Source organism: Rattus norvegicus, chromosome 4, assembly GCF_036323735.1.
Source record: "Rattus norvegicus strain BN/NHsdMcwi chromosome 4, GRCr8, whole genome shotgun sequence".
NCBI lineage: Eukaryota > Metazoa > Chordata > Mammalia > Rodentia > Muridae > Rattus > Rattus norvegicus.
Window position 1 is genome coordinate 139,080,320 of NC_086022.1, and position 17,273 is coordinate 139,097,592.

Below are 17,273 nucleotides of genomic sequence, written 5' to 3' on the forward strand. Positions count from 1 at the left end.
CTTACATTACAAGATCAAATTCTGAAACTTTCCCAGTTGCTCCCCACTGAGTCAAAAGTACTTATTATAGAAAAACTGTGTTAAAGGCAATTATGTGAATTCTAAGGCCAAGAAAGAATTTTTATTATAGGAAAAATGTTTGTCTCTCATCCATAATTTTATTTTTAAAACCTTTATTTCTATGTTATTAAAAATAGTTCTGGCTTTTTTTCACATGGGTCTGTCTAAAGAAAAAATGTGAGGGAGGATAGGGAGCCTTCTCTGGTGTCTTTGTAATATCAGAAGCACAACACATTGGTGTAATCCAAACTTTTAGGAAAAATATATAAAAAAGAAAAATAATAATTTTCTCCTTTGATGTCCTTCAACCTTAAAATCACTACAAAAATAAAATAGGGGACACAGAGGAAGGAGGACTGTTCTGTAATTGATTATTTGTTTTATTTTGTTCTTCTTTAGCAGTTGCAGTGTCAATAGAATTCAAAAACATAAATTTGTATGGGTGTAGGTTGTATTTTTATATGAAATTGTTACTTTTTTTGGTAGCAACTGTGTGCAGTGTGAAAGTAGAAAGAAAAAATAAAACATCAGAATGACATTTGGTGATTTGGATTTTAAAAGAATTTTCCTAAAGTGCTACTTTTTAGACATGGAATTGAATTGACATGCACAAAAAAAAAAAAAAATAACAATTAAGTCGGCATTCGGCAAACTGGGCTGGCTTTCCTGACTTACACTTTGCAATAAAATGCGTTCTACATCTATATAATTACCACAGGAATAGCTCAATTATTTAAATGGACAAAGCTAAAACCGTGTCTGCATTATCTTGTATTTAGCTTATACTTCACAGAATAACTTGCTCATCTTTCATTCATAAAATACATTAGTTTAAAAGCTACACCTACATTTTGAAATAAATTATTAACCCAATTCAAGTTAACTGATTAGGGAAGACCAATCACTTGCCTAATTATTTTTCTCAAATTCAGGCTTTTTTGTTATTTATTTTGTTGCTAAAAAAGAAATGTCTTGAGCTTGGTGAGAAGACTTAGCAGTGAATAGTATTTGCTGTTCCCATAACAGACCAGGGTTTGAGTCCTAGGATCCATACAGTGCTTGCCACAGCTTGTAACTTCAGTTTGGGAGCTCTGACCTCTTTTCCTGGCCTCGGTTGGCGTGACAAGCACAAGGTTCACAGACATACATGTGAGACAAACCACCATTACACATAAAATAAACATTCTTAGAAAAGGGATATTACTTGATTTCACCTAAGCTGAGCAATATTAAATAGGATTAATACAGTTTTTCAGGATCAACTCATCTAAAATCATAGCTTTGGAGTTTGAAAGCGAAAAGGCAGTTGATCGTAGATGTAGATATGTTTTCTTAGGGACAGCATCTGAAGGCCTATTTATTTTTAAGTTTGCTAAATACAACTTAAATAATTAAAGAACCATGTAAATGGTTATTTTCTTGCAATAAATAGAAAAGTATAAGCTACTGGTTATAAAGACAGTTTTCCCATACGTGCATCAACAGAGACATAATGAATGTGCTTAGAAATTCCAATAGTGCTAAATGGCTTATGTACCTCAGGTATTTGAGAACTAGAAACTCAAAGACAAACAGTTTAGCTTCCTATTCCTAATCTTTATCAAGTTCTTCAACGGATCCCTAAGATGACATAAGAAACTCATGGGCAAGAAGCTTAGGGATGAGAAAGGAATTAAAATTTAATGCCTAAGTTTTTTTGATAATAAAGCAAAGGGCAGCAGTATTTCACACACTGTATTCTAGCAATACAATGTAAATATGTAGCCTTCATTCTGCCATTTATGCTAACATTTCTTCCCTTTGTTTGTTTGTTACAATTTATTTCTTATCATGTTAGACTTAGAGTATTTAGTAGGATGTATTATACTGGTTTAAAGTTCTTTATTATTACAGAGTCCAAGGTTAGACAAGTTTATTTATGCAAATTGAAAAACAGTGCAAAAGACTTAATAATGAATAGTGGCAACTCTGTCCTGCAAACAAACAAACAAACAAACAAACAAACAAAACTAAGACAATCTTTCCTGGAGTGAGAGTGTACATCCTGGTTAATAGTTTTAAAAAAAGGATAGAATGAAAGGAAGAAAGAGAGAAAGAAAAGAAAAGAAAAGAAAAGGAAGAGTTAGCTAGTTTAAAAATAACCCATTCCTTTAAAAGATTTGCTTGTTGTTCTAATCAGGGTCATAACACCAAATTTATTCTATGTTTTTTCTTTCAAAATATATTCTTACATTGGTTCCTCTGTGGAGAAAACAAGTTGTTTATATCTCTTTTGTTGTTGTTGTTCTGTAACTTGAATATAGCAAATGCATTCTCATGGGAGGAAATAACAATCTTAAAAGTAGTTCTTTGGAAATAAAGAGTAATTTATGTAAAGTCATATTTGGTGAAATAAATAGCTTTATAACCAATAGCATAACTTCAGTCAGAAGCCAGGAAGGAGTGGGTGTATAGTTTCAAAACCCAGGGAACGTATGAGATGATAAAGGTGGATAAGGGATCCTCGCATATGGAAAAGAGAAGGGGGTCACCCAAAGCAAATGTTAAAAAAGCATTGCTTATAGCTAGAATGTCTAGGAAAATCAGATAGCAGATAACCTAACACCAAATGTTCTATTTACAAAAAGAGATCAGCACATGTATAAATTATTTCTGCACATGGTGCACTTTTTCTCAGAAAAAAGACTTAGGAACACCAGTGATGACGTCTGTTACCAGGAGAGAATAGGTCCGTTGATTAAATGGTGGTCTCTCACAGAAAATAGAATACGTGAAGTCTTAGGTGAAGGTATTCTTTGTTCATACCATTCTCCACTTCATATTGCTAATGACTTCCTGTGACCAAGCAGGGTATACATTGTGAAAGTTTTATAATGGATGGACACAAGGATGCTCAGGATAGTAATGGAAGAGCAGTCAAGAAGCCTCTGTCAGCGGAGGCTCTAGACTCCAATTCGCTCTGTTATGATGTGAACATCAGGCAAATGTAGAATGGAGATTTTAGTGGCTCCCGTCAGTAATCTTGGAATATTAAGACGTGGTGATTGTAAGAAGAGCTTAAAGCAAAGGACTAATTTCTTAGATATCACACACAGAGGCATGCATGGAAGTGCACATTAAGGACAGCAAATAGATGCTCCTAGCCAAACTGTCCAGTCGGGTCTCAACTACATAACTGTGAAAGTTATTCTCTAGAAAAGGACCCGATTCCAGTTCAAATTCATCACATATCATAGAACTGATACGTTAATTCATATGCTTGAAAATATTCACTCAATGCACATTTTCTAATTGTATCATGGAAACATTCATTTGCATATGTAATGCTATTGGTAAAGTATGTCTGACAAGGACATGCATGAAGTACAACTATTTCTCATTTTATTTAAGCCTGCTAATTAAGACAAAGCCCACACCCAGGGCTGAACTCCTGATCTATATGCACAGTTTAATAATAATCGTGCCATAGTGATTAGAATGATTATGGGGCTACTGTGAAGAATTCGTTTGCTGCAGCTAAGCCAACAACTTTGAATTTGTGTTGAAAAACAATTACTGTGCTTAATTAGGAGCGTGTAATGATGACAGCAGTTATTTCAGTGATTGATTCCAAAATTAAAGAGAACTGGCAAACTAAGTGTGGTATACGCTTCTCTTAGAAATGATAGAGAACACAGAGGTCCGAGACCGTGCCCTGTAAGCAAATTATAAAAGACAGGTTTACGGGGAGAGCCAAGCATCCTTGTCTTGAGACAGGCCATGGGGAAGAGAGGTTTTCTACTTTCTCTGTCCTAAGAGCTCAGACAAGAATCAGTATATACAAATTACTGTTAGAAAAATTGGGAAAACACAAACTGTATGGATGGATTCTTGATAACAGATATATTCATTTTATTTTAAAAAAGATCTTGTCATATACAGATGGTAGGTAAATCATTTTAAATTTGACAGGATTGTCTCAAATCCTTTGATTGATTTGATATCTTAACCATGATTTCATATCTTTAAGAGTAGGGGGTTACCTAATGCTGTATTTCTTTTCTATTTTACTAGATATTAGTCAGATTTCTTCCAATGAATCTGTCACAACGTCATCCCCCAAATCAATAATATTCAAAAATAACTTTTCATAATGCCATTCCTGTCTCACAATTACCCACACTAATCAACTATCTTGAATATAATTTCACTATGAATAGATGAATCATGGCAAGGCAGCAAATGTTCTAAGCCTATGGTTTGAAGGAGCATTTGGTGTTGAGATCAAGACAAAGGACCCTCAAGCAGTATTTCTCAACCTATGGGTCTCAACTCCTTTAGAGATCAGATGGCCCTCTGAAGTTTTCCTAAGATCATTGGCAAACACAAATATATTCATTGCAATTTGTAGCTAGCAAAATTACAGTTATAAAGTAGCAACAAAAATAATTTTACTCTTTGGGGTTACCACACCACCAGACACTGTGTTAAAGGGTTGCATTGTTAGGATGGTTGAGCAGTACTACCCTAAAGCCTGGAGACCATTATAGAAGCAGAAGATCTGTCAAGAGCTTCCACTTGCCCTTCTGATTTTAAGTTAAGGACAGAGTTTTCCTTTCAGAGGTCACTTCCAAGGCCCTCTAGGCAGAGGGACTTTTCCCAGAGATGCGTCATCAGTGACAGCACGAACGGCCCGTCCCTATGTTGTTCTCACAGATTGTAAGCATCATCTCTTGCTCTTGTTTTAATCCTGACAACTAGAAACCATTAATTATACCCACTACAGATCTGTCTTTGTTTGGGGGTTTGTTTCTGTAAATTTCAATATCATGTAAAAGCTACAGTGAATGTCTGTGTATGTTCTAATCCGTCTTCTGTTATAAACCCTCGGCCATGACCTTGACAATGAGGGAGGGGAAGTTTTGCTTTATTCTTCCTGTATTGTTTTCACCTGTGTAAATGCTAATTGTAATTCATTATATTAAATGTATATTCCCATAAATGCATTACATGACTACATATAACTTTCAACTTTGAGACAAACCTCATTAATATGCAATGCACATAATTTAAAATATGAATGTGTCCAATGAGAGAAATAACTCTAGTGATAGATAGTGATGGCATATTCACTGATCTCAAAGTGACCAAACGGAGTCTTCTGGAGACGTATGTGCTCCTTTCTAAACAGTGCCAATGCCCTTATTTAGAGAGATAACTCGGGCACTGAAGGACTGTTGACTAATAGCTAAGCTAAGAGAATTTGGCTTCTTAAAAAAAAGTTCTCAAGCTGTATTTGTTTTGCTAGCATATAATTTTAGGTTGGCTTTCTTAACTGCCATTGAAATACTTTCAACACAATTAATTTTTCAAGTGGCAGACTCACAAAGACAATCACATTTTGAAACTGCTGAGTTCTTATTGTTTTACCAGTGTTGAATGGGTTTTGTCAGACCCTTGCTGGCATACTTGCTGTTAGGTGCAATGTAGTTTTCTCAGGTTTTTCTCCCTAAATCAGTTCTAGCATTCAGGTTTGCAGTATTAGTGGTTTGGATTCAGGTGTGGTATACATTATTTGAATTTCTCCCAAGAAACTGATGTCAGAATTATTGACTGATGTCAAATTTTTATTTCTCATGTTAAGTGTTCTGCTGCCTTTCCAGTTTCATGTGAGTGAATGTTTGTAACTTATAAAGGGTAGAGGCCTTGCAAACAATCTACCAATTTGTATTGCTGACCCCAGAACAGTCATATATGCCAGGCCTTTTAGTATAGGCCTGTAATCTCAGCTTGTGCAAGAGCAATACAGTAGGATGGCAAGTTCAATGCCAGTCACAGCTGTAGAATGTGTTTGGAGTAAGAACGGCAACTTAGTAAGAACATGTCTCAAAATTTAAAAATTAAATAATAAAATAAAACAAGGTTGCAGGTGGAATCTAGTGAGATAGCACATAGGTAGATGGTGTGATGTCCTAGGTTTGAACCCCATGACTGCAACAGCATATTTTTGTCTTTAATGAAACTGCTGAGATCATCTCACAGATAATCATGTGTTTTGTTTTTGACTGTTTATTTGACTTTTATAGGAACTCAAACAGTATGACTTTTATGATGAATAGCATTCAGTTCTCTATGTTACATACATAACATTATTTCCCTTTTTCTTCTTGAAGGTGGAAACAGAATGGTACAGACATTGACTTCAGCATGACTTATCACTATAGGTTGGATGGAGGCAGTTTGGCCATCAGCAGCCCCAGAACAGATCAAGATATTGGCATATACCAGTGTCTGGCCACCAATCCGGTGGGCACCATTCTGAGTAGAAAAGCCAAACTACAGTTTGCATGTAAGTTTGTGGGAAAATCCATACTCAATATGTCCTGGAGAACAGTCTGGTGATGTATCTATGTTGAGTCAATAGGACAAAGTTCTCACTAAAATCCTCGTTGAAGTCAAGTGGAATTGTATGTGTATAAAAAGTTCTGACTTTATAATTTATTTTATAAATCTATGTTTCTGAGGATAATGGAATTCTTTTTGTTTAGAGAATATTTTTCTAATTGAATATTGAGGCGTATTCTTGGAAGCATCTCGATAAGTGCCACATATTAATATTAAGATGCATGCACATAATATCGTTGACCTTCCTTCCTTCCTTCTTCCTTCCTTCCTTCCTTTCTTTCTTCCTTCCTTCCTTCCTTCCTTCTTTCTTTCTTTCTTTCTTTCCTTCTTTCTTTCTCTCTTTCCTTCCTTCTTTCTTTCTTTCTATCTTTCTTTCTTTCTTTCTTTCTTTCTTTCTTTCTTTCTTTCTTTCTTTCAAACAAGATATTAGTGTAAACAGCACAGCATAGAAACCCAGGGCAGTGGTGTCATGTGGGGCAGGCTTGTGTTTCTCCTGAAACAAAGATCACACACCCTCAGTGAGATGGAGATGAAAATAAAGTGGTTGCCAGAGGCAGGCTTTATATTAACTGTAACAATGTCCAGCTGCATCACATAAATGTCATCCAAGTAATTACCTTTGTGACATTTGGGGACATTAGCAGATGAACAATAGACACTGCTTCTTATATCCTGTATATATAGTGTTTCTAGGGACTAAAATGCTTCCTATTGGACTCAGTGAAAGCCTTGTTTGAGAGTAATTATGTCTCACAATATGGACAAAGTAGAAGGCTTGCATTTCCCCTTTGTATAGCTCCCTGCACTTAGATAAGTCATGGAACTAGAATGTTAGCTGTTTCCTTCTGGGAGCTCTTGGAAATGTCTGTGCTGTCTGTAACTTTTATAAAACAAATTTAACAATTTTGTTAAGAAATATGTGTCCCATCCCATCCTGGATAATAGAACTTTAGTTACCTGAAGATATATGAATTAATAATTGGGTCTATTTCTTATTGTGGTCTTTATGTTTCCACGTTTATTCTGCTGTAGACCTCCCATGCTCTACACAGGGTGCAGGGAAATCAGTGTTTTTAGATGCATATAAATCATCATTGCAGTTGATTTCTGCATTGGAGAATCACTTGAAAATATAGCAATGAGGAAATAATAGACACATATCCTACAGGAATGTGCAGTTATTAAAAAGACTAACAATCCCTCTCTCCTGTTTGGAAGGTAAATTTCTAGAACATTGGAATCAGATCAGACACTGACAAATTCCAAAGGGAATTCTATACAGCATATAATATTTATTTGTAATGCCCCTGGGTTTCTATTGTGTTTTCTATCAAACATCTGGCCTTTGCATAATGGCATAGGCTTAGAATGCCACTATTTGGGTTGTGAGGCTATCTAAAAAAAAAGAGACAAACACACAAACTAAACAAACCCTAAATTTTCATCAACATGTGCTTTATATAGCCACATATTTCTTCTTAATTGCTTACACTTTATAAAGTGTTTTAAATTATCTCTATGATTTTGAATTATCTTTTTTTAAAAAATTTGGATAAAGGAAATACTTGCATCTAAAAAGATTCAAGCTAAAATATAATGTTATTTTGTCAAAAAGGAAAAATACAAGTTAAATTAAGCAGACGTTATTTTTTTTCATGCATGAGTGAAAGGTTGGAGTTTTGTTTTGATTTGTTTCTTACTTGCACAAGTGAGAGCTTGTAGCTCTTCATTATTTATTTCCTTTGGAGTCTAAAAGTCCATGGCTCCTGTCCTTGCCACATAAGCTTGAGGATCTGAGTTCAAACTCCTGTACCCACGTAAAAAAGCAGTGTCATAACAATTCTAAAGTATGTGCACTGGGGAGTGGAAAGAAAATAATTTGTGAGTCTTATTAACCAGCTCATCTTGTCCATTCAGTCAGCTCCATATTCTGTAATAATATGAGAAAATAATTTGGGAAGTAATTGAAGAAGACACTTGAGGTCACCTTCTAGTCTACACAAACATGTGAACACACCTGAACACCATACGAACAAACATATTTTCACACAATCCATGCATAAAGTAGGTCTGCCTGTACCAGTAACTGATCTTTGTTCTGAAACACAAATGACCTTAAGCACTAAAGCTGGCATTTTGAAAAGAAAAGAAGAGCCCAAAAATTCAGCCTTCCTTTGTAGCACTTTAGTGATGCTGTGTCTGAAAAGCTTCACATTTTATCCAGGAAAAGATCTGCTAGAGTATGACACAGAAAGCATGGTACAGATGTATGCCATTCAAATGGAAAGTTCATGAACTACATGACCTGTCACTCTGGAATACCTCACTATCTTCTTTTAAAATTAACAATGGTTATTTGGCACAATAACAATGTGAATCAAATGCTGGGGTCTCAGATACAGTCATACCCAAACTCAACTTTTATGTCTATCAAATATCCAACAGAATGTAACTAGGTCACCTCTTCAATAACTCTTTCTTGAGAATTTGCCAATTGAAACTAACACCACCATTCACTATATAAGTCAATGGCAGGGATTAATTGGAATAAGAAAGTAAGGGCTTTCATTCAGACATATGCTTAAGAGTTAGATATCTCTAAATTTGTTTCATTATTTTTCTAACTCAGCCAATATCTTTCATATAGATTTACATATTTCCGATTGGTAGTATTTCACAATTTTATGGATAGATTTCATGGGTAGAAGCCTCTTGCTTATATCCAAATCTTTCTTCTTATTTTGGGAAAGTTTGTTTAGTTTTCTTATTGGCATGTGTCAATTAAATAACATAATGCCTTTTAATTTGAGATTCATACATATGAATAGAATACATTCTGATCATATTTACTTCTCCTTTCCTCTAATTTGTCTTCCCATAGTACTGTTGATCCCTTTTCATTCCCTGTCTGCTTTAAAAATCTTTGTTTATGACATATTGAATTTCATTATGGTTGCTTACACAAGCACAAAGGAGGGATTATTTATAGACACATGAGCAACTTGCTAGGAATTATGCAACTGGATTATTCATTTCCACCCACCAATTGCCTATAAATCTTCAGGAAATGGTGGTTTAATGACAAAATGTTGATGTGTCCAATAGTGTTCACATCTTGCATAGGAAAATATGACTCATAAGAGTTCAAGAGTTCAGTATACCCAGACCCTGCAGAGAGAGAGAGAGAGAGAGAGAGAGAGAGAGAGAGAGCTGGTCTCTCAGAAGTGCTGACACACACAAGATCACAGGTGAGTCCTCAATTCCTCTTCACATTCCTGGCACAAGAGAAAGCCATCTGGAGCCCTCAGGACACAGTAATCTAGGAGCAGTCTGGGGCAGAATCCTTCCAGTTTCCACCTGTACCAGGAACTGACACGGTGACACAGCTCTCTGTACTCAAAAACCTCTGGCAGAGGGCTGGTCTCCAAGTAGTCCTGACACACAGGCTTATAGGAGGGTCAAGCCACTATCAAAGACAGCAAGACCAACTAACACCAGAGACAAACAGACTGAGAGACGGAAGTGCAGGAACCTAAGCAAGAGAAACCAAGGACACTTGGCATCAATAGAACACAGTTCCCCCATCACAGCAAGCTCTGGATACCCCAACACACTAGCAAAGCAAGATTTTGATTCAAAATGACAACTCATTATACTCTTAGAGGACTTTAAGGAGGAAATAAGTAACTCCTTTATAGAAATACAGGACAACACAGGTAAACAGGCTGCCCTTAAAGAGGAAACACAAAAATCCCTTAAAGAGTTACAGGCAAACACAACCAAACAGGTGAAGGAATTCAATACAACCTTCCAGGATCTAAAAATGGAAATAGAAACAATAAAAACTTCACAAGGGGACAGAAACTTAAAGATAGAAAACCTAGGAAAGAGATCAGGAGTCATAGACACAAGAATTACCAACAGATACAGGAGAAATAAGAGAGAATTCAGGGAAGAGGATACCATAGAAAACATTGACACAGTCATCAAAGGAAATATAAAATGCAAAATACCCCTAACCCAAAACATCCAGAAAATCCAGTATACAATGTGAATATCAAACCTAAGGATAATAGAGAAGAGAGGGAAGATTGGCACCTTAAAGGGCCAGTAAATATCTTCAACAAAATCATAGAACACTTCCCTAACCTAAAGAAAGAGATGCCCATGAACATACAAGAAACCTACAGAACTCCAAAGAGATTGGACCAGAAATAATTCTTCTCATCACATATTAGTCAAAACACCCAATGCACAAAGAAAGTAAAGAATAAAAAAAAACATTAAGGAAAAAACATCAAGTAACATGTAAAGACAGCCTTCTCAGAATCATACTAGACTTCTCAACAGAAACTATGAAAGCTAGAAGATCCTGGGCAGATGCCGTAGATAAACTAAGAAAACACAAATGCCAGCCCAGGGTACTATATCCAACAAAACTCTCAATTAGCATAGATAGAGAAACCAAAATATTCTATGACAAAACCAACTTTATACAATATATTTCCACAAATCCAGCCCTACAAAGGATGATAAATAGAAAACTTCAACACAAAGAGGGAAATTGCACCCTAGAAAATATAAGAAAGTAATCTGTTTTTTGAACTAACCGAAAAGAAAATAGTCACAAAAACATAATTGCACCTCTAACAACAAAAATAGCAGGAAGCAACAATCGTTGGTCCCTAATATCTATCAACAACCATGGACTAAATTCCCCCATTAGAAAACATCGACTAACAGATTGGATATGTAAAGAGGACCCAGCATTTTGCTGCATACAGGAAACACACCTCAGTGACAAAGACAGACACTACCTCAGAGTAAAAGGCTGGAAAACAATTTTCCAAGCAAATGGTCCCAGGAATCAACTTGGAGTAGCCATTTGAATATCGAATAAAATTCATTTTCCAACCAAAAGCTATCAAAAAAATTGAGGAAGGACACCTTGTATTCATCAAAAGAAAAATCCAAGATGAACTCTCAATCTTGAATATCTATGCTCCAAATGCAAGGACACATACATTCATAAAGGGAACCTTATTAAAGCATAAGAACACATTTCACCTCACACAATAATAGTGGGAGACTTCAACACCCCACTCTCATTAAAGGACAGATCATGGAAACAGAAACGAAATGGAGATACAGAGAAACTAAAAGAAGTTATGAGCCAAATGGATCTAATAGATATCTATAAAACCTCTCATCCTAAACCAAAAGAATATATCTTATTCTCAGCACCTCATGGGTCCTTCCCCAAAATTGACCATATAATTGGTCAGAAAACAAGCCTCCATATAGACAAGAAGATTTAAATAATCTCAAGTATCCTATCAGATCACCATGGACTAAGACTGTTTTTCAATAACAACATAAATGACACCAAGCCCACAAGAAGATTTAAATAATCTCAAGTATCCTATCAGATCACCATGGACTAAGACTGTTTTTTAATAACAACATAAATGACACCAAGCCCACATACACATGGAAGCTGAATAATGTTCTACTCAATAATAATTTGTTTAAGAAAGAAATAAAGAAATTAAAGTCTTCTTGGAAGTTAATGAAAATAAAGGCACAACATACCCAAACTTATGGGACACAAGGAAAGCAGTGCTAAGAAGAAAACTCATAGCTCTGAATACCTCCAAAAAGTAACTGGAGAGAATATTCACTAGCAGGTAGACAGCACACCTAAAAGCTCTAGAACAAAATGAAGCAAATATACCCAAGAGGAGTAGATGGCAAAGAATAATTAAACTCAGGGCTGAAATTAACCAAGTAGAACCAAAAAGGACTATACAAAGAATCAACAAAACCAGGAGCTGGTTCTTTGAGAAATTCAACAAGATTGATAAACCCTTTGCCAGACTAACCAAAGGCACAGAGAGAGCATACAAATTAAGAAAAATCAGAAATGAAAAGGGAGGCATAACAATAGAAACTGAGGAAATTAAAAAAAAAATCGTCACATTCTATCTCAAAAGCCTATACTGAGCAAAACTGGAAAATCTTGATGAAATGGACAATTTTCTAGACATATACCAGGTACCAATATTAAATCAGGATCAGATAAACCATCTAATCAGTCTGACAACTCCTAAAGAAATAGAAGCCATCATTAAAAGTCTCACAACCAATAGAAAGATCAGAACCATATAGATTTAGGGCAGAATTTTATCAGCCCTTCATAGAAGATCTAATACCAAAACTCTCCAAACTATTCCACAAAGTAGAAACAGAAAGAACCCTACCAAGTTTTTTTATGAAGCTACATTATGCTTATACATATTCCACACAAAGGCCCAACACAAAAAGAAAACTTCAGACCAATTTCCCTTATGAATATTGATGCAAAATTACTTGATGAAATTCTCACAAACTGCATCAAGGAACACATCAAAACAATCATCAACAATGATCAAGTAGGCTTCATCCCAGAGATGCAGGGATAGTTGAGTATATGGAAAGCCATCAACATAATCCACTATATAAACAAACTCAAAAAAAACCACATGGTCATATCATTAGATGCTGAGAAATCATTTGACAAACTTCAACAGCCTTTCAGGTTAAAAGTCTCGGAAATATCAGGAATTGAAGACCCATACATAAACATAGTAAAAGCAATATACAGCAAACTGGTAGCTAATATCAAACTAAATGGAGAGAAACTTGAAGCAATCCTACTAAATCAGGGACTGCCCAAGGCTGCCCACTCTCTTACTACCTACTCAATATAGTACTTGAAGTCCTACCCAGAGCAGTCAGACAGCAAAAGTAGGTCAATATACACGAATTGGAAAGTAAGAAGTCAAAATATCACTATTGGCATGATTGGCAGGTTATGATAGTATATTTAACAGACCCCAATATTTCCACCAGTGAAATCCTACAGCTGATAAACAACTTCAGCAAAAATGGTTGGATATAAAATTAACTTAAACAAATCAGTAGCCTTCCTCTACTCAAAGGAACAGATTGAGATAAAAAAAAATTAGGGAAATGAAATCCTTCAGAATAGTCACAAATAAAAAAGATTTCAAGAGTTCAGAAGACAAAAATCCTAAAGTTCCACCCAGAAGACAGCATTGTACAAGTCGCCACCTCTTCCTCTAGCTCTTTTATTGTACTTGGCTGTCCCCTTTCCAATGATATTCATTGAGTCATTCAAGAGATGTGATATAGGGATTTCATGTACAGTTGAGAATTCAGCAGTCACTTAATTCTCAACACCTTTACCAGTTATAAGTGTTTACACTGAACACTGCATACTACAAAGATGCAGCCAAAGAAACATGGCAGAAAAACATATCTATGGGTATAAAGGTGATTGATTTAAAGGAACTTCGACATATACATCTGTCCATTTAACAAAACAACAGAAGAAGCTTCCCCACATTAACCTATGACCTCTTCAGCAACACTGGCTTTTGACTAGGTTTGTGGTATGGATTCTAAATTCTTCCCTATCAAGTCTTGATTCCCAATAAATATTGAGTGATAATCTCTATGACAGGCCCAGCATTATTGAACCAGTAAGCACAGGTTACCTGGGTATTCAGTAGCATTGGATCTACAGCTAAGTATGACTGTTAATGACACTGTTCTCTAGAAAGTCTACATAGTACTGCCAGGCACTAGAAGGGTAGCCAACAAGGACTTAGCTTCCAGGCCAGCTTAATGTCTCTCTCTGGCAAGCAGAGAATGCAGAGTCTTGTGCAATAGGGTATTAACATCTATTCCTTGATTTCTACACTCATTATATAATACATTTTATTGAATTGGTGAATAAAAATAAACTCAGAGATTGTCAACCCTATATTATAGACTAGATGCTTTAAAGCCTAATCAGATTGTATAATTTCCCAGGATACCTTGTTGGTAAACACATTTTAATTTTATTTCCCTAGAAAAACCAGAGTGTTATAAAATGAATGCTCTTGATGTTTAATATAAATATGCTTTTACAACACTGTCTAGATAAGTCATGGGAACTGTTCTTTTCCTTCATGTCAGACTGAAATGATGCAATTTATTTTCTAAATTAACACTGTAGGCCGTTAGCGTCACAACAGCTCTGGGGTTGGTGTTGTGATGCCTAGTCTATATGTCACTTTATGAAAATACATCCCACCCCAACTGTGCTGCTTCCCCGTCTGTGCCTTCAGATCTCTCCAGATAGTGAGATGAAACCTAGTTGACAGCAGATATACTTGTCCTTGCTCTATTCTTCCCATTTCTGCCTTCCTTTGTGAGCTTCCCCTCAATTAATCTCTAAAATTGAATTGACTTTCCTTCCTCAGAATGTCAGTATTATTTTCCTACATTATATTTGTTAGCAAAGTTAAATCTAAACCGTCAAGCTACAAAGAAGGTAACCCCTAACCATGTGCATTTTAACTTTTCTTTATTCTATGTATGTATGTATGTATGTATGTATGTATGTATGTATGTATGTATGAATTTATTTTGAGAACTTCACACTGGAGACTCAAATCATCTTCTTCATTTAAATGTCTGCCCTCCACCTCTGGGTCACACTTTAGTGAAACTCTAAGAAAGATAAAAATATATTCACTATAAAACCTTTCAACTTTTGGTCTACCTGCATATAAAAATTTGTCCAGAAACCCACCTACACAAATTTCTCTAAGTTTAAATAAAGTTATAAATCAAGCAAAAAACATTGGTTTCAAGCTTTGTGAGAAAAAAAAGAGCCCGAATCATTAACTGGGGTAGCTCTTAATTCTTTATTAAGAAATTTTAGAAAGAAATCAGTTTACATTTAAAATTTCCAAATATGTTTATAACAAAGGACAGAACAAATAATAATTATTCATTTTAGTCAAAAAACCAAGAAAAAATGTTTGAATGCAGGAGAGTTCAATTGTCTTTTTGGAGATTCTTACAGCATTGCTTTGGACTTAAAAGACAGTAGATTTTGAATAGCCTTTATGAATCTACATTCTATACATCTACATAATCAATTATGTAAAGTAATTGATTACTTTTGTTGGTAACTTTTATCTTGGTATTGGAATTCTGATGGTACACCTTAACTTTTTATTAGATATAGCCTACAATTCCCCACCTTATTACTTATCTCGACATGGATGATTCCTGATAATGTGGCCTATATGTAAAAAAAAATAGAGCATTATGACACTTCCCAACATCAAAGAAGCAGAGACAGAATAATCCCTGAGGTTTGCTGGACAGCCAGACAGGTGTACTCAGATATTTTTAGCCATTAACAAGTCACGCACATCTCTCTGGTTTTTTTAAGGCATGTTTTAAATTATCAGGATCAGATAAACCATATAAATAGTCCCTGAACTCCTAAAGAAATAGAAGCAGTTATTAAAAGTTTCCCAACCAACAAAAGCCCAGGACCAGATGAGTTTAGTGCAGAATTCTATCAGACTATCATAGAAGACCTCATACCAATATTCTCCAAACTATTCCACAAAATAGAAACAGAAGGAGCACTATCTAATCTCGTCTATGAAGCCACAATTATGGTTATACCTAAACCACAAGAAGGAAGAGAACTTCAGACCAATTTCCGTTATGAATATCAATACAAAAATACTCAATAAAATTGTCACAAACTGAATCAAAGAACACATCAAAATGATCATCCATTATGATCAAGTAGGCTTTATCCCAGGGATGCAGAAGTGGTTGAATATGCAGAAATCCATCAACTTAATCCACTATGTAAAAGAAACCAAAGAAACAAACCACATGATCATCTCATTAGATACTAAGAAGCATTTGACAAAATTCAACACGTCTTCATGTTAAAAGTGTTGGAAAGATCAGGAATTCAAGGCCCATACATAAACATAGTAAAAGCAATATACAAGAAACCTGTAGCCAACATCAAACTAAATGTGGAGAAACTTGAAGCAATCCCACTAAAATAATGGACTAGACAAGGCTGCCCACTCTCTGCCTACTTATACAATATACTAATCAAAGTCCTAGCCAGGGCAATCAGACAACAAATGGAGGTCAACTGGATACAAATTGGAAAGGAAGAAGTCAAAATATCACTATTGGCAGATGATATGATAGTATAATTAAGTGACCCCCAAAAGTTCCACCAGAGCACTACAAAGCCTGATAAACAACTTCAGCAAAGTGGCTGGGTATGAAATTAACTCAAACAAATCAGTACCCTTCCTCTACTCAAAGGATAAAAATGCTGAGAAAGAAATTAGGGAAACGACACCCTTCACAATACTCACATATTACATAAAATACCTCGATGTGACTCTAACCAAGTAGTGAAACATCTGTTTGACTAGGACTTCAAGTCTTTGAGGAAAGAAATTGAAGAAGATCTCAGGAGATGGAAAGATCTCCTATGCTCCTGGATTGGCAGGATTAATATAGTAAAGATGGCCATTTTGCCTAAAGCAATCTACAGATTCAATGTAATCCCTATCAAACTTCCAACTCAATTCTTCATTGAGTTAGAAAAAGTAATTTGCAAATTCATTTGAAATAAGATAAAGTCCAGTATAGAGACAATTATCCTCAACAACAAAAGAACTTCTGGGGGAATCACCATCCCTGACCTAAAGCTACATTACAGAGCAATAATGATAAACAACAACAACAACAACAACAACAACAAAACAAAAACTCTATGGTATTGGTAAAGAGACAGGCAGGTAGATCACTGGAATAGAATTGAAGACCCAGAAATGAACCCACACACCTATGGTCACTTGATCTTTGACAAAGGAGCTAAAATCATCCAACCGAAAAAAAGATAGCATTTTCAACAAATGGCACTGGTTCAACTGGAG

General features: G+C 35.5%; 1 protein-coding gene across 2 annotated transcripts in view; it reads left to right on the top strand.

Annotated features, from left to right (window-relative positions):
- Nucleotides 1-17,273, top strand: part of Cntn6 (contactin 6) — a 396,250-nt gene that overhangs the window by 169,230 nt on the left and 209,747 nt on the right. For both annotated transcript variants that reach the window (XM_039107156.2, NM_013225.2), the window contains exon 4: nt 6,213-6,388. In XM_039107156.2, the coding sequence (XP_038963084.1) occupies nt 6,213-6,388 (176 nt within the window). The remainder of the gene's footprint in view (nt 1-6,212; nt 6,389-17,273) is intronic.